General features: G+C 32.7%; 6 protein-coding genes and 1 long non-coding RNA gene across 10 annotated transcripts; 4 read left to right on the top strand and 3 right to left on the bottom strand.

The window, feature by feature from the left end:
- The first annotated feature begins 523 nt into the window (after window positions 1-523).
- On the top strand, window positions 524-2,285 carry LOC9301294 (senescence-specific cysteine protease SAG12). Its single transcript, XM_021022798.1, has 3 exons — window positions 524-1,032; window positions 1,298-1,558; window positions 1,782-2,285. Exons 1-3 carry the CDS (start codon window positions 579-581, stop codon window positions 2,105-2,107), a joined length of 1,041 nt encoding a protein of 346 aa, XP_020878457.1. The 5' UTR covers window positions 524-578; the 3' UTR covers window positions 2,108-2,285.
- Window positions 2,286-4,897: 2,612 nt separating this feature from the next.
- LOC9301293 (ubiquitin-like modifier-activating enzyme atg7) lies at window positions 4,898-8,339 on the top strand. The gene is made up of 11 exons (XM_002865173.2): window positions 4,898-5,152; window positions 5,508-5,719; window positions 5,802-6,048; window positions 6,141-6,235; window positions 6,314-6,606; window positions 6,690-6,834; window positions 6,921-7,268; window positions 7,351-7,512; window positions 7,611-7,726; window positions 7,800-7,962; window positions 8,040-8,339. The coding sequence occupies exons 1-11, from the start codon at window positions 5,014-5,016 to the stop codon at window positions 8,211-8,213; spliced, it is 2,094 nt and encodes a 697-aa protein (XP_002865219.1). The 5' UTR covers window positions 4,898-5,013; the 3' UTR covers window positions 8,214-8,339.
- Window positions 8,340-11,475: 3,136 nt separating this feature from the next.
- LOC9301292 (GDSL esterase/lipase At5g45910) lies at window positions 11,476-13,472 on the bottom strand. Its single transcript, XM_002863396.2, has 5 exons — window positions 13,154-13,472; window positions 12,769-12,999; window positions 12,282-12,430; window positions 11,905-12,181; window positions 11,476-11,813 (listed from the first exon to the last, which is right to left on the bottom strand). The coding sequence occupies exons 1-5, from the start codon at window positions 13,455-13,457 to the stop codon at window positions 11,593-11,595; spliced, it is 1,182 nt and encodes a 393-aa protein (XP_002863442.2). The 5' UTR covers window positions 13,458-13,472; the 3' UTR covers window positions 11,476-11,592.
- Window positions 13,473-14,153: 681 nt separating this feature from the next.
- On the top strand, window positions 14,154-17,750 carry LOC9299518 (GDSL esterase/lipase At5g45920). 2 transcript variants are annotated; one of them, XM_021015994.1, is made up of 6 exons: window positions 14,154-14,348; window positions 15,129-15,356; window positions 16,357-16,424; window positions 16,557-16,575; window positions 17,158-17,303; window positions 17,422-17,750. In XM_021015994.1, exons 1-6 carry the CDS (start codon window positions 14,247-14,249, stop codon window positions 17,582-17,584), a joined length of 726 nt encoding a protein of 241 aa, XP_020871653.1. In that variant the 5' UTR covers window positions 14,154-14,246; the 3' UTR covers window positions 17,585-17,750. The 2 variants fall into 2 exon arrangements, with proteins under 2 accessions (XP_020871653.1, XP_020871651.1); XM_021015992.1 differs by having other exon boundaries at window positions 14,155-14,348; window positions 16,557-16,567; window positions 17,150-17,303; window positions 17,422-17,748.
- Window positions 17,751-18,156: 406 nt separating this feature from the next.
- LOC9301291 lies at window positions 18,157-20,173 on the bottom strand. Of its 3 annotated transcripts, none has more exons than XR_002330009.1 (5): window positions 20,058-20,173; window positions 19,778-19,878; window positions 19,549-19,680; window positions 18,997-19,086; window positions 18,157-18,938 (listed from the first exon to the last, which is right to left on the bottom strand). It is a non-coding gene; the product is annotated as an uncharacterized LOC9301291 (long non-coding RNA). The 3 variants fall into 3 exon arrangements; XR_002330007.1 differs by having other exon boundaries at window positions 18,157-18,921; XR_002330008.1 differs by having other exon boundaries at window positions 18,157-18,921; window positions 18,997-19,080.
- A 987-nt stretch (window positions 20,174-21,160) lies between these two features.
- On the top strand, window positions 21,161-22,913 carry LOC9299517 (magnesium-chelatase subunit ChlI-2, chloroplastic). The gene is made up of 3 exons (XM_002865170.2): window positions 21,161-21,358; window positions 21,506-21,606; window positions 21,748-22,913. Exons 1-3 carry the CDS (start codon window positions 21,256-21,258, stop codon window positions 22,798-22,800), a joined length of 1,257 nt encoding a protein of 418 aa, XP_002865216.1. The 5' UTR covers window positions 21,161-21,255; the 3' UTR covers window positions 22,801-22,913.
- LOC9299516 (nudix hydrolase 11) lies at window positions 22,809-23,994 on the bottom strand. The gene is made up of 4 exons (XM_021010873.1): window positions 23,645-23,994; window positions 23,428-23,570; window positions 23,225-23,344; window positions 22,809-23,134 (listed from the first exon to the last, which is right to left on the bottom strand). Exons 1-4 carry the CDS (start codon window positions 23,844-23,846, stop codon window positions 22,928-22,930), a joined length of 672 nt encoding a protein of 223 aa, XP_020866532.1. The 5' UTR covers window positions 23,847-23,994; the 3' UTR covers window positions 22,809-22,927.
- Window positions 23,995-24,376: the final 382 nt, after the last annotated feature.

The following is a 24,376-nucleotide window of genomic DNA, read 5'->3' as shown; positions in this document are numbered from 1 at the left end:
CAAATTATATGTTGACTGATAACAAACGTTAGTTTCAAAAAGTTTTTTTTTTTTCCAAATAATGTATACTCATGATATCTTTGTTTTTTTTTTTTTTTGAAAATATAAATTATATATACATGCTTTTTTAATAATATTAATTATAATTCCGTAAATAAGTAGATATATTATTTATGCAAAACATCAACACATATCCAATTTCGAAATCTCTATATATAGTTCACCACAAGTTTTAGAAAAATTAAAGTTTAATAGATCCAAACTTACTAACCATCAAATATATACTTGTTTACAAAACTAAAATTAAAGCCACCACTAAGACTAAAATTCCGAGCAAAGTGACGTGAACAAGACTTGATTTCAGTTTGATCGATATAGGACTAAAAAGGTTACGTATCACTTAGTTATGTATGAATAAATGTAGTCATTACTTGTAAGTCAAAAATGCTTGGATTTGGATCAATCATTTCATGTGAACATTACCAATTACATCAACCTTTTTTCACTATAAAACCCCATCTCAGTACCCTTTTGAAGTAATCAAATTACACCAAAAACCATTTAACTTTCCTAAAACAATGGCTTTTAAACATATGCAAATCTTTCTTTTCGTCGCCATATTTTCATCATTCTATTTCTCCATCTCTCTTTCTCGTCCACTCGACAATGAACTCATCATGCAAAAGAGGCACATCGAGTGGATGACTAAACACGGCCGTGTCTACGCGGATGTGAAAGAGAAAAGCAATCGCTACGTTGTGTTCAAAAGCAACGTCGAACGTATTGAACATTTGAATAACATTCCCGCCGGAAGAACATTCAAACTTGCGGTAAATCAGTTTGCGGATTTAACCAATGACGAATTCCGCTCTATGTACACTGGTTTCAAAGGAGTCTCGTCACTCTCTAGCCAAAGCCAAACTAAAACGACTTCGTTTAGGTACCAAAACGTTTCTTCTGGTGCCTTGCCAATTTCTGTTGACTGGAGGACGAAAGGAGCTGTGACCCCTATCAAGAATCAAGGCAGTTGCGGTATAAATCATATCTTTATTCGTATATAAAAATTAAACCGAACTAAAATTTGTTTATTCAATCAATTTGAGTTGATTCATAGTCAATAAATCTATTTTTAGTGTAACTAATGGAATCGAATAACCATATTTTTATTAAAATTTTCTATTTTTAGTTATAGGTATATATAAAATTTTCATTTTGTTTCATACCGTTTTATTGAGATAGTTAGATATATACATGAAAATATTAATGATGGTGACACTAATGAGTGATGTTTGTGTAGGATGTTGTTGGGCGTTTTCAGCGGTTGCGGCTATTGAAGGAGCAACACAGATAAAGAAAGGGAAACTTATATCTTTGTCTGAACAACAGCTTGTCGATTGCGACACAAACGATTTTGGCTGCGAAGGCGGTTTAATGGATACTGCGTTTGAGCATATAATGGCTACCGGCGGCTTGACAACTGAATCAAATTATCCTTACAAAGGCGAAGACGCTACTTGCAATTCCAAAAAGACTAACCCGAAAGCAACTTCTATTACAGGTGCACTTTAGTTAATATGGTGGCACAAAATGATCAGAATAAACCGAATTAATTCATATCTAAACCGAAATATCTTAATACAAACAGAACCAAAATTAAGATATTACATACGACTAAAAGTAATTAAATTATGCTAAATCAAAGTAATATAAATAAAAGATTTATACTAGATAATATTCATATTTTGAATCTTAATAACTTCTTCTACGTTTACACATCATAGGTTATGAGGATGTCCCGGTTAACGACGAGCAAGCACTGATGAAGGCAGTGGCACACCAACCAGTTAGCGTTGGAATTGAAGGTGGTGGTTTTGATTTCCAATTTTATTCGTCTGGTGTGTTCACTGGAGAGTGCACTACGTATCTTGATCATGCGGTAACTGCCATTGGATACGGCCAATCGACTAACGGATCAAAGTATTGGATCATCAAGAATTCTTGGGGAACAAAATGGGGAGAAAGTGGATATATGAGGATTCAAAAAGATATCAAGGATAAACAAGGACTATGTGGTCTTGCCATGAAAGCTTCTTACCCTACTATATGATATCAAAACCGGTTCAGTACCCGGTTAAACTTTTAATTGTGTATGTTTGTGTGGGATTTATGTCAAAAATAATTTGAATAGTATATGCAAAAAAAATTGTATTTAGACTGTTGTATGTGTATTTTGTGAAATTGTAAACTTATGTGATGCAAAATATTGATAGTTTCGAAAATGTTTCTTTTAAATTCAAGTCCATCCAATTTCGACACTATTAGGTAGGGATAATATGAAGCATATTAAAAAATCGAATTCCATCAAGTAAAAATGAAAATTTGATAAGAAAACGAACGTTTTATATTATTAAAGCGATAATAATTTTGTTTTCAGAAATCAAATGGTGAATTGAATGGACCGAACTAGTCTGTTTTGCGGTAAAGAACATTTTCGTTCATCGTTTACAAATTTTTTTTGTCATCATCAAATCAGATTCAACAATATGTTGACCTTGTACACATGCATATAAAAAAACTGATCCTAATTTTTAGAGATGCTTATATTATATGATGAAACAATATTAGTTATCAGTTTATAACAAAATAATGTGTTTTATGCTAGTAAAAAAATAAAATAATGTATTGAATGCATTTTCGACCTCAAAAATAAAATAATGTATTGTAGGATTTTTGTTTTCACACTTTTAACTTATAACACATGTCATAAATTGGATAATGGTCAAGAAAAAACTCTATGAACATTCACAATGGGAGGCTTTTACTAAGTTTTTCACCAATATTAAAAAGAAAAATAAAAAACAAAAACAGAGAGAAGAGGATCGATTCTCATTTGAGAACAAATGAAAACTTCTCTAGAGACTCTTTTTTTTTTTTGGTGGGAATGGGGGAGGCAATTCCTCCCTTAATTTATTAAAAAACAAGACAGAAAAAAAAAATTACAATCGAACACTCCGGGGCCAGGAAGACCCGCGGGCATCGTCTATCAAAAGCGAAAAAACACTCTCCGGGCATGAGTCCAACATCTGCAAGCCCAAAGGTCGATCAAATGCATAGTTCGCTAATCCATCGGCAAGCTGATTGACCTCTCTATACACATATGATATACGGACTGATCAGTCTTTTTGAAGAAAGGCATAGCACAATCATATTAGGAAGGATAAAGGATGAGTATCACTTATCTCCGTCGTTAGGAATCCTACCACCATCTCCAAATCCACCTCCAACTCCAACCTTGCAATCCGTTTGTCCCAAGCTAAGTAAAGCCCATAATAAACTTCCCATAGCTCTGCTAACGAACATAATTAAATATTTATCCACATATTAAAATCCCATTAGTTTTACTTTGAAATATCACAAACTATGCTCAGACGAATGTATAATTAGGTGAGTAAAATAGGTACTATTTCTACAGTAATAAATCTAAGAAGATTACTCTACTATCTTTCTTTATTTATTTGTTTTTTTTTTTTAATCTCTCATCTTCCTCTCCCTCTCTCTTCTTCGTCAACCATTTCCGGTGAAATTCCGGCCAAGAGTTCATCACATAAACTTGACATAACAAAGTTAAAACGAAGTGGGTTTTTAATTCCGTGAAGGGTAAAGCCAAGGTGGAGCGGTTTTCGATTCCGGCGGAGTCTATGGTTCTATTTTCGGTTCAGTTGGTGTCGTTCAAGTAACTATAAAAAAATGAAAGTTGACTTTGAAAGCTTAGGAACCGGCAAACTGTCAGTGATCATCATTAGAAAAAATTAATGATTGAAAAAGTTTGGCAAGATTGGAAGAGTAGATCGGGAAATATGGTGAAAGGTGTCTCAAGAATTTGATGATTGGAAAAGTTTGGCAAGGTTTGTATCTCGTTAATATTTTATATAACATGTTTATAATTTTTGTATTGTGCTAAATGTTAATTTATCGACATACAATTTAATTTACCTGTGTTAAATAAATAAACAATCATCCAAATTAATAATAACCATTTGTTAGGTATCTCATCACCATCCTAATTTTTCAATATGTAATACTATTTAATATATTAAGAGATTAATATTAATATTATTAGATGTATTTAATATCTTAACCCGTTACAAGTATGTGTAGTGCATTATCAATATTGTTATCGCTATAATTATATGTAATATGTTTATAATATGTATATCATGTAATTAATTAAGATTTTTTTTAAAGAATATTAATTCACAATTCTAAAATTAATACTTTATATTAACTTTGTATGATATGATAACTCGTTTAACACGATAACTATGAATGTAACACATTATATGAACTTATCACGATAATATAACATTTAACATGTAAATAAAATAGTTATCCACACATATAAGCAGTGTTGTTATGTGGTTAATGAACATTATTCGGTGATGAACAGTATCTTAGACGTAATGAACAGTGTCGGAAATATATTGAAGTAGAAAACTATTTTCTTTAGTCAATGGCATTTTCGTTACTAATCAAAAGTATAAGGAGATTTTTGATTTGCTTTTTCTTTCTCTTTCATAGTTACTTAATTTTTAAGTTATCATTGATAGATTTTTAATTTTTCAGTCTTCTATGTATATCAATTAATATAATCCTTTTTTTTTTTAATTTTTAATTTTTTAATAATGATTTAAATTATATTTAAAATATTATAATAATATATTTTTGAGACTTATAGAATCTCAACCACTGCGGATGCTAACAATTACAACCGAGAGAGACGGTAGTAAACCGAATTTGTTTCAGTTTGGCTTTGATATTTTTAAATATGATTTTTATTTAAAAATACTTAACCGGTTTTGGTTTGCTTCGATTTAAAGCCGACCCGACCCGACCCGGACCTGTTCCTTGCACGACTCCTCTTTCTCTCATCTCTCCGTCATCGTCTTCTTCTTTCTCACAGTCATTGACTCTTCATAAGAAAATTGCAAATCTCTCAGAGAGATAAGATCAGCCATGGCTGAGAAGGAAACTCCACCAATCATACTTCAATTCGCTCCATTGAACAGTTCCGTCGACGAAGGTTTCTGGCATAGCTTCTCCTCCTTGAAACTCGACAAACTCGGAATCGATGATTCTCCGATTTCAATCACCGGTAAACACACACAATCTTTTAATTACAAAATTAACCAATTCATCGTTTTTACTATATAATTCGAAAATTCTATGATTTCGAGTTCTTATGATCCGTTTAGGTTAGAGTAACAAAAAAAAAGCTGAAAACTTTAAAATCCTCTGTTTTCTTCATTAGTATAAAACTTTAAATCGATTTTAATACAATAATTCGATGATTCTGTGCAATCACATTGATTGATTTCTGGGCAAGTTCTTATGATCCGTTTAGGTTAGCGAAACAAAAAAAAGTTGAAAACTTTATAATCCTCTGTTTTGTTTAGTAGAACATTCAGATTTTGAATTCGTTTTAATTTGATGGGTATTGAAATTTTCAGGTTTCTCTGGACCATGTTCACATCCACAAGTCTCAAATCATTTGACTCTTTTATCAGAGTCATTGCCTTTAGATGAAGAATCATTGATTGGGAGTACTAGCCATGGAAATAGGAATAAGTGTCCTGTTCCTGGGATTTTGTATAACACCAATACCGTCGAAAGCTTTAATAAACTTGACAAACAAAGTCTGTTAAAAGCAGAAGCAAAGAAGGTAAATATAAAACTTAGCTTTGGCTTGGTTTTTACTTGTTCTTTGTCTGCAGAAGTTTAACAATTTTGTTGGTGAATTTTAGATTTGGGAGGATATACAATCAGGAAAAGCTCTTGAGGACTCTTCTGTGTTATCAAGATTCCTTGTTATCTCTTTTGCAGACCTTAAGAAATGGAGTTTTCGTTATTGGTTTGCGTTCCCTGCACTTGTACTTGATCCTCCTGTAAGTTTGATAGAATTAAAGCCAGCTTCAGAGTATTTTAGTTCTGAAGAGGCGGAATCAGTATCCGCTGCTTGTAATGATTGGCGCGACTCAGATTTAACTACTGGTACTCAACGTTCTTGTTCTATTCATGTATTATTCAAATTCAACGTGTAGTATCTGAAAATCTTTGTTATGTATCCCTGTGTCTTGCTGTAGATGTTCCATTCTTTTTGGTTTCGGTTTCTTCTGATTCAAAAGCTAGTATCAGACATCTTAAAGACTGGGAAGCGTGCCAAGGTGATCATCAAAAGGTGTGTGCTAACTAACTCTTCCATATTCATAAGAAACCGGGAAAAAAAAATCACCTTTATCTGTCCCTCTTCCTGTAGTTGCTATTCGGTTTCTATGACCCATGTCACCTTCCTAGTAATCCTGGCTGGCCACTTCGAAATTATTTGGCACTGATTCGCTCAAGATGGAACCTTGAGACAGTTTGGTTCTTCTGCTACAGAGAGAGTCGTGGTTTCGCTGACTTGAACCTTTCCCTTGTTGGTCAAGCCTCAGTTACACTTTCATCAGGTGAATCAGCTGAGACTGTACCTAACTCAGTGGGATGGGAGCTTAACAAAGGGAAACGTGTACCCCGATCCATTAGCCTTGCTAATTCCATGGATCCAACAAGGTACATTTTTGCTCTGTGTCAATGATTTACTCAACTAAATGGGTAAAATCTGATTAGAAAAACGGATTCACGTTCTTTTGCAGGTTGGCTGTTTCTGCTGTTGATTTAAACTTAAAGTTAATGAGATGGCGAGCATTACCGTCTCTTAACTTAAACGTTTTGTCCTCTGTCAAATGCCTTCTTCTTGGAGCTGGTACATTGGGTTGCCAAGTGGCTCGTACCCTTATGGTACGTATTGAAGAAAATGCGAGATTTGACACTATTTTACAAACTCACTGATTAATTAAGAACTCGTTTATCTTTTATTTTCTTAGGGTTGGGGAATCCGCAATATCACCTTTGTTGACTATGGCAAAGTAGCTATGTCTAATCCAGTCAGGCAATCTCTCTACACGTTTGAAGATTGTGTAGGCCGAGGCGAGTTTAAAGCTGTTGCTGCTGTTAAAAGCCTTAAACAGATATTTCCAGCAATGGAAACTAGTGGAGTTGTTATGGCTATACCGATGCCCGGACATCCGATTTCTAGCCAAGAAGAAGATTCTGTTCTCGGTGATTGTAAACGCCTTAGCGATCTGATTGAATCTCATGATGCCGTGTTCTTGTTAACCGATACAAGAGAAAGCCGGTGGTTACCTTCTCTTCTTTGTGCTAATGCCAATAAGGTAACTAAACTCTGTTTCTTTCTTGCCGGTTATGTAAGTATAACAATCCGCTTGATATGTCGGTGTTTGATTTGAATTTCAGATCGCTATAAACGCGGCTTTAGGTTTTGACAGCTACATGGTAATGCGCCATGGCGCTGGCCCCACTTCCCTGTCTGATGATATGCAGAATCTTGACATAAACAAGACAAATACACAGAGACTTGGTTGTTACTTCTGCAACGACGTGGTTGCACCTCAGGATGTAAATCCCTGACTTTTTTCGGTTTTAATTGTTTTGTTTCGTGTTACCTCCGGTTCAGTCCTGACTCGTCTTGACCCGCTCTTTTCTTGTATTTGCAGTCAATGACTGATCGAACTCTAGACCAACAATGTACTGTTACACGCCCGGGTCTAGCTCCTATTGCAGGAGCTCTCGCCGTTGAACTCTTAGTCGGAGTCCTACAGCACCCACTTGGGTAAGTCTTTCGAAACTCGAATACATAGAAAATACAATCCTCAGGCTTATCGTCTTACATATGTTCATTACAGTATCAATGCAAAAGGCGACAATTCGAGCTTGAGTAATACAGGAAACAATGATGATTCGCCTCTCGGGATATTACCTCATCAGATTCGAGGCTCAGTTTCTCAGTTCTCACAGATCACACTGCTTGGGCAAGCTTCCAACAGCTGTACCGCTTGCTCTGAAACCGTAAGTTTCCACATGACATCTTTCTAACAAAACCAAGCTCTCGCGGATCTTATAATGTTTATAACTTGTATATTCAGGTGATATCGGAGTATCGGAAGAGAGGAAACAGTTTCATACTTGAAGCTATTAACCATCCTACATACCTGGAGGATCTTACCGGCTTAACCGAGCTAAAGAAAGCTGCTAATTCATTTAACCTCGACTGGGAAGACGATGATACTGATGATGACGATGTAGCTGTAGATCTTTAAAGACAGATATATGTATCAAATGTCCATAGACTATATTCACAAAATGGCTTCTTTTATGAATCTTTTGATAATCATTTTTTAACTAAATTAAAGTACAAAGAAATGAAGAAATCAAATTCTAAATCATCAGTATGATTAGTTCTATATCTCCTGAACTGAAAATTACACCAACAATGTGTATTACAAATTATATGTATTAGATAATCATAGCTTTTAATTAAATTTTAAAACAATACATTTAAAGATTTTACATATCACATTAGCAGAAAACAGATCCATTCAAAGCTGAGGTTTGCGTTGACCCAGCTCCATTCAAATCACAATTTAAGGAGATAAATGGCTAAATTTAGATTTGTTTAAAATTGAAATAGACATAACTTCTTATATAGACACAATATGTTCTTTCTTTTATCATTTGAAAAACACCATCAATAGATTTCTATCATCTTCGAAACAATGATGACTAAACACATTCAACTGTCGTTCACCGTTTTAGCTATCTTCAGCATTTTCGTGCTTGGTATGTATATATTTGTGACTAAATATATTATAAATAATCGATCTAAAATAAATGTTGTGAATGCCATGTTATTTTTTGTAATATCAGTTCATATATATTATTTCAAAACATCAATATATATGAAATCAACGAAAACTTTTTCTTTTAAATTTTTAATAAAAACAATATTTATATAAAAAAAACTTTTTGGTGTAATAAACAGGAGTGGTCGGAAATGAGTATAAATGTTCGGAAGTTCTGTTTCGAAAGAGAAAGTGTGATTATCAAGAGTGTGGGTTGATGTGTGTTTTGAAGAGGCAGGGGTTGTCAAGTTGCACTAAACAGGGGAGATTTTTTATATGTTCTTGCCAGTATCAATGCCCTTAATTTGTTTTTTTTTTTACTATGAAAACATAAATCATATTATATATATATGTATATATATTGATATATATGTATACTTTAAAGTAATTATTTCTTGAATATTTTTGCTTGAATCTAATTTATAAAATATATATATTTTTTTTAAAATGAGACAATTTATATCTATGTCGTGTAACTTTACTTGATAATAAGAGACATTCTAAAAGGGAAAATTTCCAAAAAAAAACCCAACTATTTAATATTTGTTAGAAAAAAACCTGAACTTTTTTCGTTGTCAGAACAAAACTCAAACTAATTTATCGCTGACAAAACAAACACGAACTATTTTTTTCTTCCAATTTCCTCTCGTCTCCGTTATGACCGTTAACGTCGTCGTAGACGCCGTTACTATTTTTGGGAAAAAATTCCTTAAAAAAACCTAAGTTATTTACTTTTGCCAAAAAAATACCTGAATTATTTTTTTTGTTGCTAGAAAAATACACATATCAACATTTTCCTCCTCTTCTTTTATTTCATGAACAATGTAAGGTAGTTAGACCTCATAACTTTATGTGTTCTCTTCAACCTCATACAAGTTCTTGCTACTATTAGATTAATCGGTTTTTCAATTTTCCAATTAGAACAAAACTCACAATTACATTTGTTGATTCCCCAATTTTCTAACTAGAACCAAAAAACACAATTAGATTAGTCGTTTTTTTTTAGCATTGAGTTGGTTTGATTAAGCTAGCTTTAGCTCAAATTTTGGTGGATTTTGCTTGATTTGAGTTTTTTTTTTCGATTTATGTAGAGAATTTTTGAAGATCTACTAAGGTTTTTGGGGCTCTTATGAAATTTAAAGTTCCATTGTTGATGATGTCCCAAAATTTGTAAAGTCTGAATAGATCCAAAAACAAATCTAATTGAGAAATTTGAAAATCAACTAATCTAATTGTATATTTTTGTTCTTAAATATAATTGTCCTAAATAATAGTGAAAACTGAAAGCTTGTATGAAGTTCAAGAGAAAACATAAAGTTATTAGCTTTCACCACCTTACATTGTTCATGGAAGACAAAAGAGAAGAAAAATGTTGATCTATGTATTTTTCTGGCAACGAACAAATAATTCGGGTAGTTTTCTGGCAAAATTAAATAACTTGGGGTTTTTTCCAAGAATTTTTCCAAAAAATAGTAACGGCGTCAACGACGGAGTTAACGCCCATAACGGAGAAGAGAGGAAATTGAAAAAAAAATAGTTCGTGTTTGTTTTGTTAGCGGTAAATTAGTTTGGGTTTTTTTCCGGCAAAGAAAACAATTCAGGTTTTTTTCTGGCAAATATTAAATAGTTGAATTTTTTTTGGGAATTTTCCCATACCTTACAAAGAATTAGATAATATGCACTAACTAACCTAAAACTAAAAAAGATTTAAGAAAATAACTTAAAAGTAAAAAAGAATTAAGAAAATAATATTTGACTAAACAATATCTATTTGCTAAATGTTTTTTTGTCAATTTTTTGCCCACATTACTCATTTCTTCTGCGTTCGCTCTTTTTTACATTCCTCTCGCAGGCGAAAAAGTCTCAAACCTCTCTCTTTCTCTCATTAGATTTCTCTTATTTTGTTGGATCTTCCTCTTTCTTTTTCTCTCCCTCCCTCTCATCGGATTTCATCACGACCATATCTTTTTCTTTTATTCCCAATCTCCATTTCTCCTCTTCGTCGGACATCACCACAAAATCTCACTACTCAGACCCACCATCACAACTGAATATCACTACTATCACAACCACCACCGCCATTAATACCGAATCTCTCTAATTCTGACCCACCACCTTTATCAACATTTACTTACACCACCACCAAGTTTGAACCACCGTCATCAACACCAACACTACTGTTATCGCCTCTTCTCCTCTCTCCCTATTTGTTCTTCTTTTTCCACCTTTGTTATGTCCTCCGACAACAACTCTTGTCTATATCCATCGTCATTCATAATTCTTAATTTACCTCCATCACTATATATTTCTTGAATTTTAATATCACATGCTATTTTTAGAAAACTATTGCAATTCAAATATTTTTTTTAATATAAATGACATGATATATTTTCAAGAAATGATAAATCATGTAATTTTTACATAAAAATCACCCTATCACCACCTCCGTAACCATCAACTACCACCATCGTCACGTCCATATATAACAATCACATGCTATTCCTATTTTTTCAGTATGACATGCTATTTATTAAATGACATTGTTTTTTCTTCTGATTCCCGTTGGATGTCTCTTTTTGTCGTCAGAATTCAAGTAGAATTTTTATTTATTTTCAGATTTCGTTTATTGATTTTTCCCCCAAAATTATCGTTAATAATGTGAAGCCCAAAGCTATGAGTTTTTATGCTCATGCTCTCGAACGAGCTTGATATAAATATGATCGAATTTATACCTTTTCAGTTAGAAGTTATATGAAAAGTTTGTCTGTTAAAAATTAAATTACAACTTATAAGTTAATTAATTGTTATTATAAGAAGGCATGGTGAAACGGCCGGAGATGAGACCAGTTGCAATGTGGCGGTAAGCCGCTTCGGTTAGGTGAATTCCGTCCCAATTTGCGTACGTTGATGGATTTTCGCAAGTGGTTGAACCCTTTTCTCCGCACCTCACGCTTGGTTTCGCGTTGTATCTTCCATCTCCTCCTCCACAACATGCCTTTAGGACACTTCCAGTGAAACCTATTACAACAACAAAAAAAAAAAACATATCGAACCAAGTATATCGAAACATGTCTACTAGTTATAGGAAATAATATCGAAGTCGGATTACCGTATTTGGAAGGTGAGTTGAAGAATTGCATGGCAGAACTGTAATAATCAGCATACATAATTTTGGCATGAGGGTACTTTTCTCTTAGAGCCGCAAGGCCTTTCTTGAGCTTATCGTTGTGAAGCTTAGCCAAATTGTTCAATGGCTTGTAGCATTGGTTCCTCGAGTCATAAAGCCATCCACTATTATCATTAAACCGCTCTAGTAGAACCGCAGAACAACCGATTGGAAGGTTTCCTGGAACCATCAGTGTCACCGCACCTTCCTCTATCAATGCCTTAAAATTATACCAAACCCAAAATCGTTGGTTAATGAACGAATATTTGGACTAATTAACGTTATAAAGATAATAATTAATGTAAACGTTTCCTACTTACACTTGTGACGTTCATGATTTTGTTAATGACAAATGGTACCAAATCCATAGCATGTTTGAAACTTCGGAATGCCAAAAGAGGGTAGTTATAATCGTTTCCACCAATTTCTCCGACGAGAAATAGAGATTTTCTAAAATATTGTTCACATTCTGCAAAATAAAATAATTAAGATTATACAATATAGAAACCATGAATTTTCATAAAGTATATTACATATATCAATCTATGACCCTTTTTTTGGTTTTGTTTTGTTTTTTTTTTAAATTTTTTTTTATTTATAGTTATCAATCTATGGCGTTCCTGCCAAATACTATATTTTTACAAACTCTTACATAGTTTTCGTAAACTTTAAAAGTATATTCAAATATAAATGTGAAAACTATCATCAGAGGTTCTGTTTTTAAGCTTTTGAACTTACAAAATAAATAAAACAAGGGAAATTCAATCAATATATCAAAATAGAATTATGCTATATTTTTTTTTTTACCTGGCTTGGTTTTACACAGAGAAGGTTTCAACTTCTTGAACCAACCAAGTTGAATATCCAGTGTCTTGTTTGTCAACAATGTTACTGAAAGACCTCTTTCTTTAAAGAAGCTAAATTCGTTCGCTGTTGCTCCGGCCACCGCAAAATTTGCTCCTCTCTTGAAATCTACCGAATTATTCGTCCGCACGCTTTGAAGATACGGTGGAATGTACGGCAGTCCACTTGCCTCAGCTACAATTAGTCACAAAACATTTAGATGTTTCATTTTGTGAATATATTGATCTCTTAATTATTATTTTTGCTCCACTAAATTACCGTTATCCAAAATTTTCATAGTAAATATAAAAGTGATAATAGGTTTTTTAGAGAGAAATGAGAAGTAAACCGATGAAATCGATGATGAGACGTCCGTCGGAGCAACGACCGGTAGAACGGTTAAAAAAGGTTTGTCCGTATGGTGGTCTTCCAATGTTCGGAGAGTCGACATCACCGGATATTAAAAAGTTTCCGGTATCGCTTAAAGAATCGCCGAAATTAAAGATTGAGTCGTAGTTTAGAGTTGGTTTCATCGGTAATGACCGAACGGAGACTAAAAAAGAGAATGCCACGATGAATAACATATTGATTCTCATTCTATGATTTTTTTTTTTTTTTAATTTAAAAGTTGATTTCTGTTTTCGTTGTTTCATCCATCAACATTTCGAGTAAAGATTTTATACTGAAATGTATAAGAACGGATCATTAATATATAATAACGGTGGTGAGTCTAGAGAGTAACCTTCAACACGTAAATCACATTTTTTCTGTAACGTTGTAACTGTTTCTTTCAGTAATAAATAGTAGGCTTTAATTGTAACCAGAGCATATGTTTATGATTTATTTTGTTGTTGTTGCTGTTACTATTATTGGTTGAAACTGAGACTCTCAATAAATCATGGAAGGTCGGTGACAAGTGGGTGAAAGCATTTAGTGCATCCACTTTTTTTTTTTTTGACGTCTAGATTTATTATTTATTGCAGATTATGAGAACTGATACATAGACGATTCTACAACGGACAATTCCTTCCGATCTTTATTAGATCCACGACAGACGACACTTCCTTTTTCATGCTCTTGACGGATACCTTCAATGATCCATGACCTGACGACACTTCTCTCGGCGTAGAATCCTGGCGAACGGCTATAATTGTACTTCGCTGGAGATCTTCTGCACACTTGCATCCTTTAATCTGCAAATTTATTAATAAATCGCAATATCTGGGACTCGAACCCCAGACTTCTTAGTGTAGAAGCATTAATTAACCCTTGGTCAACCAATGGGCCAAGGGGACTTCCACAGTGCATCCACTTTTATTTTATTTATTTATATTCCCCCAATAATTAATAAGCCTTTCTTTACTAAATCAAACACGATCACTTCAGCAAAACCACTACACCGTTTATTATATCTCAAATTTCTCAAGAAAACAGTGAGGAAGATGATGAGACAGAAGATTTTTCTCTTCGGTGATTCAATCACTGAAGAATCCTTTAGTGACGGTGGCTGGGGTGCTTCTCTCGCCGATCTTCTCCGCCGCAAGGTAAACATATGTATATATTAAGTAAAGATTTTACATAAGTTTTGATTAAAAACTCTTCGATGTCATAGTTATTTTGTTTGTGTGTGTGTGATTCTGTATTTAAACTATTCACGCCAGTTTAAAGACAATAATTGTTCATTTTTAAAAGTCATTATACGATTTTATTTTCTTTCAAATTAGATAAATATTGTTCGTTAATTAGTTCTTTCATCTTGCCATTTATATAATTTTATTGACTCTCTCAGATTCTTTAGTTTGTATGATTAAGGATTGTTTTAAATTTAGTTGCAATATATTCTAAATCCTAGCCTTTGTCAATTTAGATTATTAATTTAAAGATTTACATTCTGTAAATTGTACATCCATAAACCAGAAGTCCAGAAGATAAAACATAAATTTTAAATAGAAATTTGAAAACATCCATTAAAAAAAACCTAAAACATCAAAAAAAAAGCCCTAAAACATTTAACCTAGAAATGCGAAATAAGTGCTTTTACCGTTGTATCAATTGGAGCAATTGTTGACTAGTACAATATTTTGTTTTATACAGTAATTTTTCAGGAAACTAATCATATTATTATTTTCTAGTATAGTACTATAGTGTAGTTTCTTATGTTTAATAAAATAATTTTATATGATTTTTTTCTTGTAATTCACTTTTTTTTTTTTTTTTTTTTTTTTTTTTTTTTTTTTTTTTTAATAAAAATTCACAATTCTTGTAATTCACAATTACGTACGTCTTAATGAATTATTAACGATTTTGATATATAAATTGATTAGGCTGATATGGTGCTAAGAGGATACAGTGGATATAACACGAGGTGGGCGTTGAAAGTGGTGGAGAGAGTTTTTCCGGCGGCAGAAGAAGACGGCCGAGATTCTCCGGTGGCTGTGACTGTATTCTTTGGAGCGAACGACGCGTGTATGCCGGAGAGATGCTCGGGGTTTCAGCATGTGCCACTTGACGAGTACAAGCAGAATCTTCGTTCTATTATTTCGTTTCTCAAGGTGATCATTTTTTTTTAATTATCTCATTTAAATCTTGCACATGCATATTTGTCGTTTTAGAACTTAATTTTTGTTTCATAACATATGTCGTTTTTGTCCAACAAAAAAAAAAAAAAAAAAAAGATGTCGTTAAGTTTTTAATGTAGATGTTTTGTAAAATTTTCAAGTTTATTTTTACTGTTTTAAAGTCTTGACCAATGAAAAAATTTATAGAATATTTAATTAATGAAAGATAAAACAGAAAATTTATTTTAATTTGTGTGCAATAACTTAACCGATATGTAATTTAAAACAGAAAGAATATAGTACTAATATATATAATTATATAAATATGGACATTTATTGTATAATTATCAAATATGTGTGTCAGTACTCAGTATTGAGGAATGGGCAATTGCGCATTCATAATTTAAATTTTTTTTTATCGTCTTATATTGAGTACAAATCAGAGTATTCGTTCCATATCTGTTTTTCGAGGTGACCAATTTTTTTACATTATCTAATTAAAATCTTGCACATATTAACATGCATGCATATATATATATATATATATATATATATACATCTTTGACCAAAAATGATTACAATCTCTTTATTTGTTTTGAATTTGTAAAGTGGTGAATTGTGATCCTGATACATACACAGAATTTAGACCCCTCGTGGAAGTGAAAAGCAAATCAATTGTGCAAAAAAAAAAAAAAGAGAGAATAAAATAGAGGAGAAAAAACATATTGCGTGTATAAATTACTTAAGGTATCATAGTTATAGGTTATTTTCATTAATCTATAAAGTTATTTAATATGTTGTCTTTTTACTAAAAGGCCAGAGCTTTTATAGTATATCTCTTTTTGGGAAAGTAAAACTTTAGAAGCACCAAATGTATATACTTTGTCGAACCACTAAGTGAAAGTATTTTTATACATCCTTCTTTCTACATTAATAATGGATTCTTATAATTTTCTGATTTTATTAAATGAAAGATTTTTGTTATGTTTTTTAGAATCGCTGGCCAAAAACGGCCATTATTCTTATAACTCCGCCTCCAATCGACGAAGAGGCCCGCCTCAGGTACGACGTACTAGTCCTCTAATTCATCCCAAACTGTTTTATCAAAATCAACCTTGGATTTTTCAATTTCATAGACTCTCATGTTTATCATTTTGACCACCAAATTTTAGACTTTAATCTTTACATTCTTAGATATCCTTATATCGAAAACCAGTGGCGGAGTCAGGAATTTTGCTTATAGGGGTCATAAAACATTTAAAATTTAAAATAAACTAAATAAATTTTCTTTTATATATACATAACTTTTAAACCTAAAATGTTTCATATTTAATCTTTCAGATTAAAAATGTTCGTAATTTATCTTTTTCTAGTTATATCATCAAAACTTTTTTTTGCTAATATATATAATATATATTGTGGAGATTGATTAGAAAAAAATATATATTTTAAAAAGAATTTTGAAAAGAATGTAGAAATTAAAATAGTATTTGTCTAAAAAGAAGAAAAAAAATTGATATGTTAATAGATTACATGGTTTCTTAATAAGAGAAAAGATATTATAGATTTTTAACCAAACAAAATTGTAAAAAGGTATTTAAGATTAAATGAAAAAATGAATATGCATGGGGTCAAAGACAAGAATAGATCACATAACATGAGGGTCATTGTGAATATCTTAACCCAAAATATTAAATTATATTAGGAAATTACTTTATAATTAAAAAATTCTATAAATGTTATGGGGGTCAGTTGACCCCCCTCCTTGTACGTTGCCTCCGCCACTGTCGAAAACACGACGGGATTGCCAGAAAGAACGAATGAAGTAGCCGGACGATACGCAAAAGCATGTATAGCAGTAGCTGAGGAATATCAAATTTCGGTCATTGATCTTTGGTCCAAAATGCAGCAAATTCCAAATTGGCAAACAGAATGTCTATGGTCATACACTAACTCTTATATACACACCTAGTCTATGGTGCATTTTCATTTTCGAAGCCAATAAGTAAATTTTAATTAATGGTTGATCAACTATGTTTCGTGTTTTCTCGAATTTTAGGGACGGGTTACATTTGAGTCGGGTTGGTAACAAAGTAGTGTTTGAAGAAGTAGCAAAGAAGCTTAAAGAAGAAGGCATTGGAGCTGAGGACTTAGCTGTGGATCTTCCCCTTATAGAAGATGTTGACCCAAAGGATCCTCTCAACGCCTTTGATGAGTTTTGATGCTTTATATTATCATCATGTAGTTGGTTCTATCTTTGAATAATAACCGTTTAATTTAATGTATTAATTTATCCAATGGATATTATACTATATTCACATATTACTTAGTCTAGATTCTTTTTTGTATTATTCAATATATAGCAATTAGAATATGATTGGTGACCACATTTAAACAAAATTTTAGCGGTTGTAGAGAAAACGGATAAAAAAAGGGTTAAAGATAACTAGATAAAGAAACACGGTACATTAAGAGAGTGTGTAGTATAAAAGTTATAATAATTTATGAAAAATAAAAATTAATTGAATTAATGAATAAAAATATGGAAAAATAAATCATTTCTACTCATAATGTGAAATATTAATATAGTTAAATTATAATTGCTATAGTTTTAATAACTTATTCTTGTCAATACAATAATAGTTTGTATATTTATCTACGATCAACCCATAACATATCTGCAATTTGGTTATGAATAGTTTCCATATATGTTCGAATTGTCATTGCTTCACCTTTTTTTTTTATCTCATTGATATTATCTTCATCAATTTTGTGTTATCTATCTATATCTTCATTTTCACTAAAATTATGTTCAGAAAAGTAAAACATCTAATAATATGAAACTCATACAAATTTACTACAAGAAAACATAGCATAATCCAACGATAATATTAGTCAAAAATTCGTCGAAACAAGGGTTTTTTGATGAATTCGCAACAAAACCCGAGTCGCCGGGAAGCTCAACGGTCGGAAACAAATATTCTTCAGAACTTTCCGTTTCTTTGAAAATATAGTCGAAAATCCATCAAAACATTTTTGACGCCATTCCAACAAGGCTGAGGAGGAAAGTGGTCATATCTTCTACTTTCTGACAAAAGTGGGTATAGATTGTCGGACGAAGATATTAAAAACGATGTTGTCGAGAAGTGATCAGAAATTAAACACTTTGTCAAAAATTTAAACACATATTCATAAAAATAAAGTAAAAATAAAAATATTCATAAAAGGTTTTAATAAAATAGTTTACCAAAAATATTTTTAAGAAAAACAAAATAAAAATTTAAACATTAGCGGGATTGGTGGCGTCCGCTTGGTTTCTGCGAGATGGTGGAACCAAATTTGGATAAAGCTGGGACATTTTAGAATTCCAAAATGCGACATCTTTTAATATACGGTCGAAGTCTTTAATCTTTTTAGAATGATCTTTTTGGATCTGGACATGTTTCTCTTGTGTTACTCGATAATTTTCCTCGTACAATTGTGTATTTGAACTTTGGCACACCTCTTCAAAAGGGATGGATCCCACTCCAAATCTTCTTCCATTCTTGATTTCCACTACCTAAAAATATATAAAACCTATAGTAAATTAAAAACATAATAGATATGTGCGAAAATATATTTTTAACACGCTCACCGAGCAAAAGATTTTGTCTTTTTCCGCTCGTGTTAGCTTCCGCTCAAGCTGACGACTCACCTTAGTGAGCTTCTCTTGCTCCATCTGACCCTTCGAGCAATCTTATTAGTATGCTTCTTAAATCTTTATTATATATAAAAACCAAATGATATGTATTATATTTCATGACAAAGTATTCAAGTATATATATATTTTTTGATAAAGAGTATTCAAATATTATATTGGTCCTTTAATTAACAAGCATGCATGTTATTATCAAAATCTTTTTACTTAAAAAATTACATACATAAACTTCAAATTTTCACATATACTAAAAGAATGAGGAGAACTTCTACTTTAAACAATACATGCCTTTCAATGGATGAACTTAAAATATTTATCAAATAATTACATAAATTATTTTTTTTTGTTGCAAGAAAACTTGGTTTTAAGATAATTTTTTTTTAAAAAAACAACATAGACAAAAAAACATACTACTTGAGGTTTAAAATTAGAAATCAGATTACGAGAAAGAAATATAGCAGACAATTCGAATTTAGATTTAAGACTTACTTGATGTTATAAAGTTTGTGCCTTTACGGTTTAGTACTTGATCATGAACTTTTCCAAAGTCTCCAACTTTTTTCAAACAAGCTTCCACAATTTTCCGGCGATTGAAAAAAATCAAAGAGGAACCCAAAAGCTCTGTAGTTTTAGCAAAATAAATAAATTAGTTTTGACTTCTTAAGAACACATAATCTAAAATCAAATAAAAAATTCGAATTTAATGTATAAAACTTACTCGGAAAATTCTAAAGTCTCTAACTTTTTTTTTCTCCACCGTTTGTTTCTTCCTCTGTTAGAAAAGCTTCCACATTTTTCCAGAATTTGGCTACCCAATATCTGTAACCGTAACAGAACAATGAATCAGATCAGTATAATAAAATCATATAGAAATCCAGAAAAACATAACGTAGAGAAAGAGAATCAAAACAACAAAAACAAAAAAAAAAATTAACAAAAACAGTTGTCTTGAAATCAAAACAGAGTATGAGAGAGGAGGTTTTAGATTTCTAACTTACTTTGAGTTTTTCTTCTTTGAATGAGGATTTGATTTGTAATGGTGAAGATTAAAAAAGGAAAAAAAAAACAGAAACTTTGGAATTGGAATGATTTATCTAGTCGTTGTTTGGGTTTTAACACCGATGATGTATGTATTATATATAGAGAAAACTCAGAAATTTAATTAACAAAAAAAAAAAGAAACTCAGAAATTTAGCCGTTTAAAAGTTACCGTTAAACACAACGGCTAATTCCTTCGAACAAAAGTTACCGTTAAAGAAGGATTACACTAATTATTTCTTAATTTAATAAATATATACGGCGTCGTTTAGTTGTAATTTGGTAAAACCAAACGACAAAGTCTCTCTGATTTTATCTAAATCAATTTTCAAACCAACCAAACCAAACTCGAACCATTTTTAACCAAACTATATCTTCCACACCTAAATTGGGCCTATATAATAAGTACGAGTCCATTATTTTTTTTTTTCGTGAATGATTATATAACAAGGGTGAATTACATTGTCGGAATACAAAGGCCGGCGAAACTTTAATCCTCAGAAACTAAACCGGCGGAACTTTAACCCCCAGAAACTAAACCCAAACGAGAGAAACGAGGCCCTAAATTACAGGGAAAGAAACAAAGAATAAATAAAAACTAAAACAAGAGACTCAACAAATTAAATTTGGAATCTAGCACAAACTCCATACCTACCAAATCAAAACCATGACTGGAATGCCTTACACAAAGCAAACCGAAGCAGCAAAGCGAGACAACGATAAGCGGTTCCTCCTATAGTGGATTGAGACTACCTCACAATGAAAGAGTTCCTAGGCGATCACACCAGCAAGACAAGATCCAAGCCAAAAGCAACAGGATCAAAATATTTCTCCCGGTAGCGGCGAAGTCGAAAGAATATACCCTGACAAGTTAACGCCTCGAAAGAAGCCTTTGAACAGACCAGATCTCGATCTGACCTATAGAGACCTATAGAGTACGAGCCCATTATATATTCAAAATTAGATTTATCAAATTTTTACAAAATTCGCATTGATATAAATCATATAATACAATGTTTAATCAACAATTAAACTAAATTAAGTAAAAGAGGGAAAATCTAAAAGATCCTCTCTATCTCCTTATCCAACACAAAACGAATTCTCAAAGAGAAAGAGACGAAATCAGAAATCTATAGAGAGAGCTCCCACTCACTAACAATGGCGTCTCTTCTCGGAGCATCTCCTTCTTCAATCTTCACTTGCCCTCGTCTTTCTTCTCCTTCCTCAACATCTTCTATCTCCCTTGTCTGCTTCGGACCAGGTTCGAAACTCTTTTACCCTAAAAATCCTCTCTTTATAAAACCTCAAAAGTACCCATTTTTATCTGCTCATACACAGTTTTCAAAGCTCAACAATTTCAGGTTTTTTAGATGACATTTTATAGAAAATGTGTACTTTGTTTTTGCAGGGAAAATTTGTGGAAGAATCCAATTCAATCCAAAGAAGAACAAATCTCGTTACCATGTTTCGGTTATGAATGTCGCTACAGAGATCAACTATGTTGAACAAGTATGAGTCTTTTAACAATATGTTCATGGAATTGATAAAAAAGATTGAATCTTGGAATGATTTATGACCTAAAGAATTACAATGTAGGTTTATTTTGTTGCGAAATGTTTGTTGGCTAAGAATTTGGTTTTATGGTATTAGGGAAAGAAGTTTGATTCAAAGGAAAGTGCGAGGCCGGTTTATCCGTTTGCTGCTATTGTTGGACAAGATGAGATGAAGCTATGCCTTTTGTTAAATGTGATTGACCCGAAGATTGGCGGTGTGATGATAATGGGAGATAGAGGAACTGGTAAATCAACAACTGTTAGATCTTTAGTTGATTTGCTTCCTGAGATCATGGTTGTTGCTGGTGATCCGTATAACTCAGACCCGAGAGATCCTGAGTGTATGGGAAAGGAAGTAAGAGAGAAAGTTCAAAAGGGAGAACAATTGCCGGTTATTGAAACCAAAATCAATATGGTTGATCTTCCTTTAGGTGCTACGGAAGATAGAGTTTGCGGAACTATTGATATAGAAAAAGCGTTAACGGAAGGTGTTAAGGCGTTTGAGCCTGGACTACTAGCTAAAGCCAATAGAGGGATTCTTTATGTTGATGAAGTTAATCTCTTGGATGATCATTTAGTTGATGTTCTTCTTGATTCAGCTGCATCGGGTTGGAACACTGTTGAAAGAGAAGGGATATCGATTTCTCACCCTGCTCGGTTTATCCTAATTGGTTCAGGAAATCCTGAAGAGGGAGAGCTTAGACCACAGCTTCTTGACAGGTTTGGTATGCACGCGCAAGTAGGGACAGTTAGAGACGCTGAGCTAAGAGTCAAGATTGTTGAAGAGCGAGCTCGTTTCGATAGTAACCCAAAGGAGTTTCGAGAATCTTATCAAGCAGAACAACTGAAGCTTCAAGAGCAGATTACAACTGCAAGAAGCAATCTTTCTGCAGTTCAGATTGATCAAGATTTGAAAGTGAAGATCTCTAAGGTCTGTGCTGAGCTGGACGTTGACGGACTGAGAGGAGACATGGTGATAAACAGAGCGGCTAGAGCACTTGCGGCACTCCAAGGAAGAGATCAAGTTACAGCTGAAGATGTTGGTATTGTTATACCGAACTGCTTACGACACAGACTCAGAAAAGATCCATTGGAGTCTATGGATTCGGGAATTCTCGTTACCGAGAAGTTCTACAAGGTTTTCAGTTAGAGTAAAGATAGATTCTTGCAACACATTTAACATATGCTTTTAGTGATACACACACACTAAGAAGATTCGTCTTGTATCGCTTATTATACATGAAAGTTTCATTTTTTCAATCAGATCAAGTTAAGAATCAACTGGGCTGATTCCAGAATCTTGGCTTACGTTCTTGAAACTCCGGTAATCTCTGATAAACAATGGAGGCAACTCTGATCAGAATACCAGCAGTGAGTGCCCATATGATAAAGTTTCTCTCTTTATCTTCGGAATAGTAATCGAAGTATTGAAGAAGATATCTCTCTCCTTCATGCTCTCGTTCCTCAGTCCGCTTGTTCTTGTCCTGCGTAAAACCCGACAGAGGGAGCCATTAAAGATTAAGGTTTGGTGATAGATTTAAACCAAAAACAGGGGATTTTTTTGGTTCAAGAACCTTGAGGAACATCTCTAACGGAACATCAAAGATTTCTTCCACTTCAGCTGGATTTGGTAACGGTTTAAACGCTTTCTTATCGAGTAAAAAACCGATAACTGGTACAACAGACATTCCCTTCTGCAATAACCGAAAACCCGATAAAACTATAGATAACCAATTTAGCAACTTAAATTCAGATGTTTTGATGCAGTATTGATTACCTTGTTAACAAATGGTTCAAGAACAGAAATGATTGTAACAAGAGAAGGATCTAAACCGATTTCTTCACGAGCTTCTCTCAACGCGGTAGCTATATCATCTTTATCTTCCTCGTCTCTTTTTCCTCCAGGCAATGCTACTTCCCCTGTTTTTAACAATTTCCTCTGTTTCTGATCCAAAGATGAAAACTTTACTATATGAAAGAGATTTTGATTTTACCAGGATGAGAAGAGAGAGTAGAGGAGCGTTTGGTTAAGATTACACGTAGCTCGTTTTTGTCTTCTCTTTGTTCTTGGTATAGACAAACTAAGACAGCTGAAGATTTTGGAGGTAAATGTTGACGAAGATGAGTTTCGTAATTTTGAAATCGTTTGATCAGATTTTGCAATTCTGTAGAATCTGTAGTTGTTGTTGAAGACATATTAACAGAGAGACTTAAACACTTGATGACTTGAAACTATGTTTCTTCTTCTTCTTCTTTAGATCTCTGAATAAAAAGCGATTTTTGTTTTGGTAACAGATCCAGATCTTCGTTTACAAGTTACAACGAAAGAAGAAACAGATTTGTTAGAGTGGACAACAATAGCCCATTATCATTTTAAATTGGACTATTGTCATTCATTTTACTAAATTACTATAGTTAAGAATTTAAGATCATTATTCATTAAAAAAATTTCTACAAATTAATTCATCTAAAAATTAATATTCTACTATTAGGGCTGGACATAAAACCCAAAATCCGAAAAATCTGGAACCGAATCCGTACCGAATAGTCACAAAACCCGAGCAGATAATGAATTCTCCTATCCGAATTACCCGATCCGAACTGGAAAACCGAAAAGATATCCGAAAACAGGAAATAAAATTATATATCCAAAAATATTAGTTATTAGTTGTAATTTTATAGCAAATAACAAAAATATCCTAAATAACCTAGATTTCGGAAATTTT

This window comes from Arabidopsis lyrata (genome assembly GCF_000004255.2).
Source record: "Arabidopsis lyrata subsp. lyrata unplaced genomic scaffold ARALYscaffold_8, whole genome shotgun sequence".
Lineage (NCBI taxonomy): Eukaryota > Viridiplantae > Streptophyta > Magnoliopsida > Brassicales > Brassicaceae > Arabidopsis > Arabidopsis lyrata.
The sequence above is the reverse complement of the archived record's forward strand: the minus strand, read 5'-3'. Positions and strand labels throughout refer to the sequence as shown.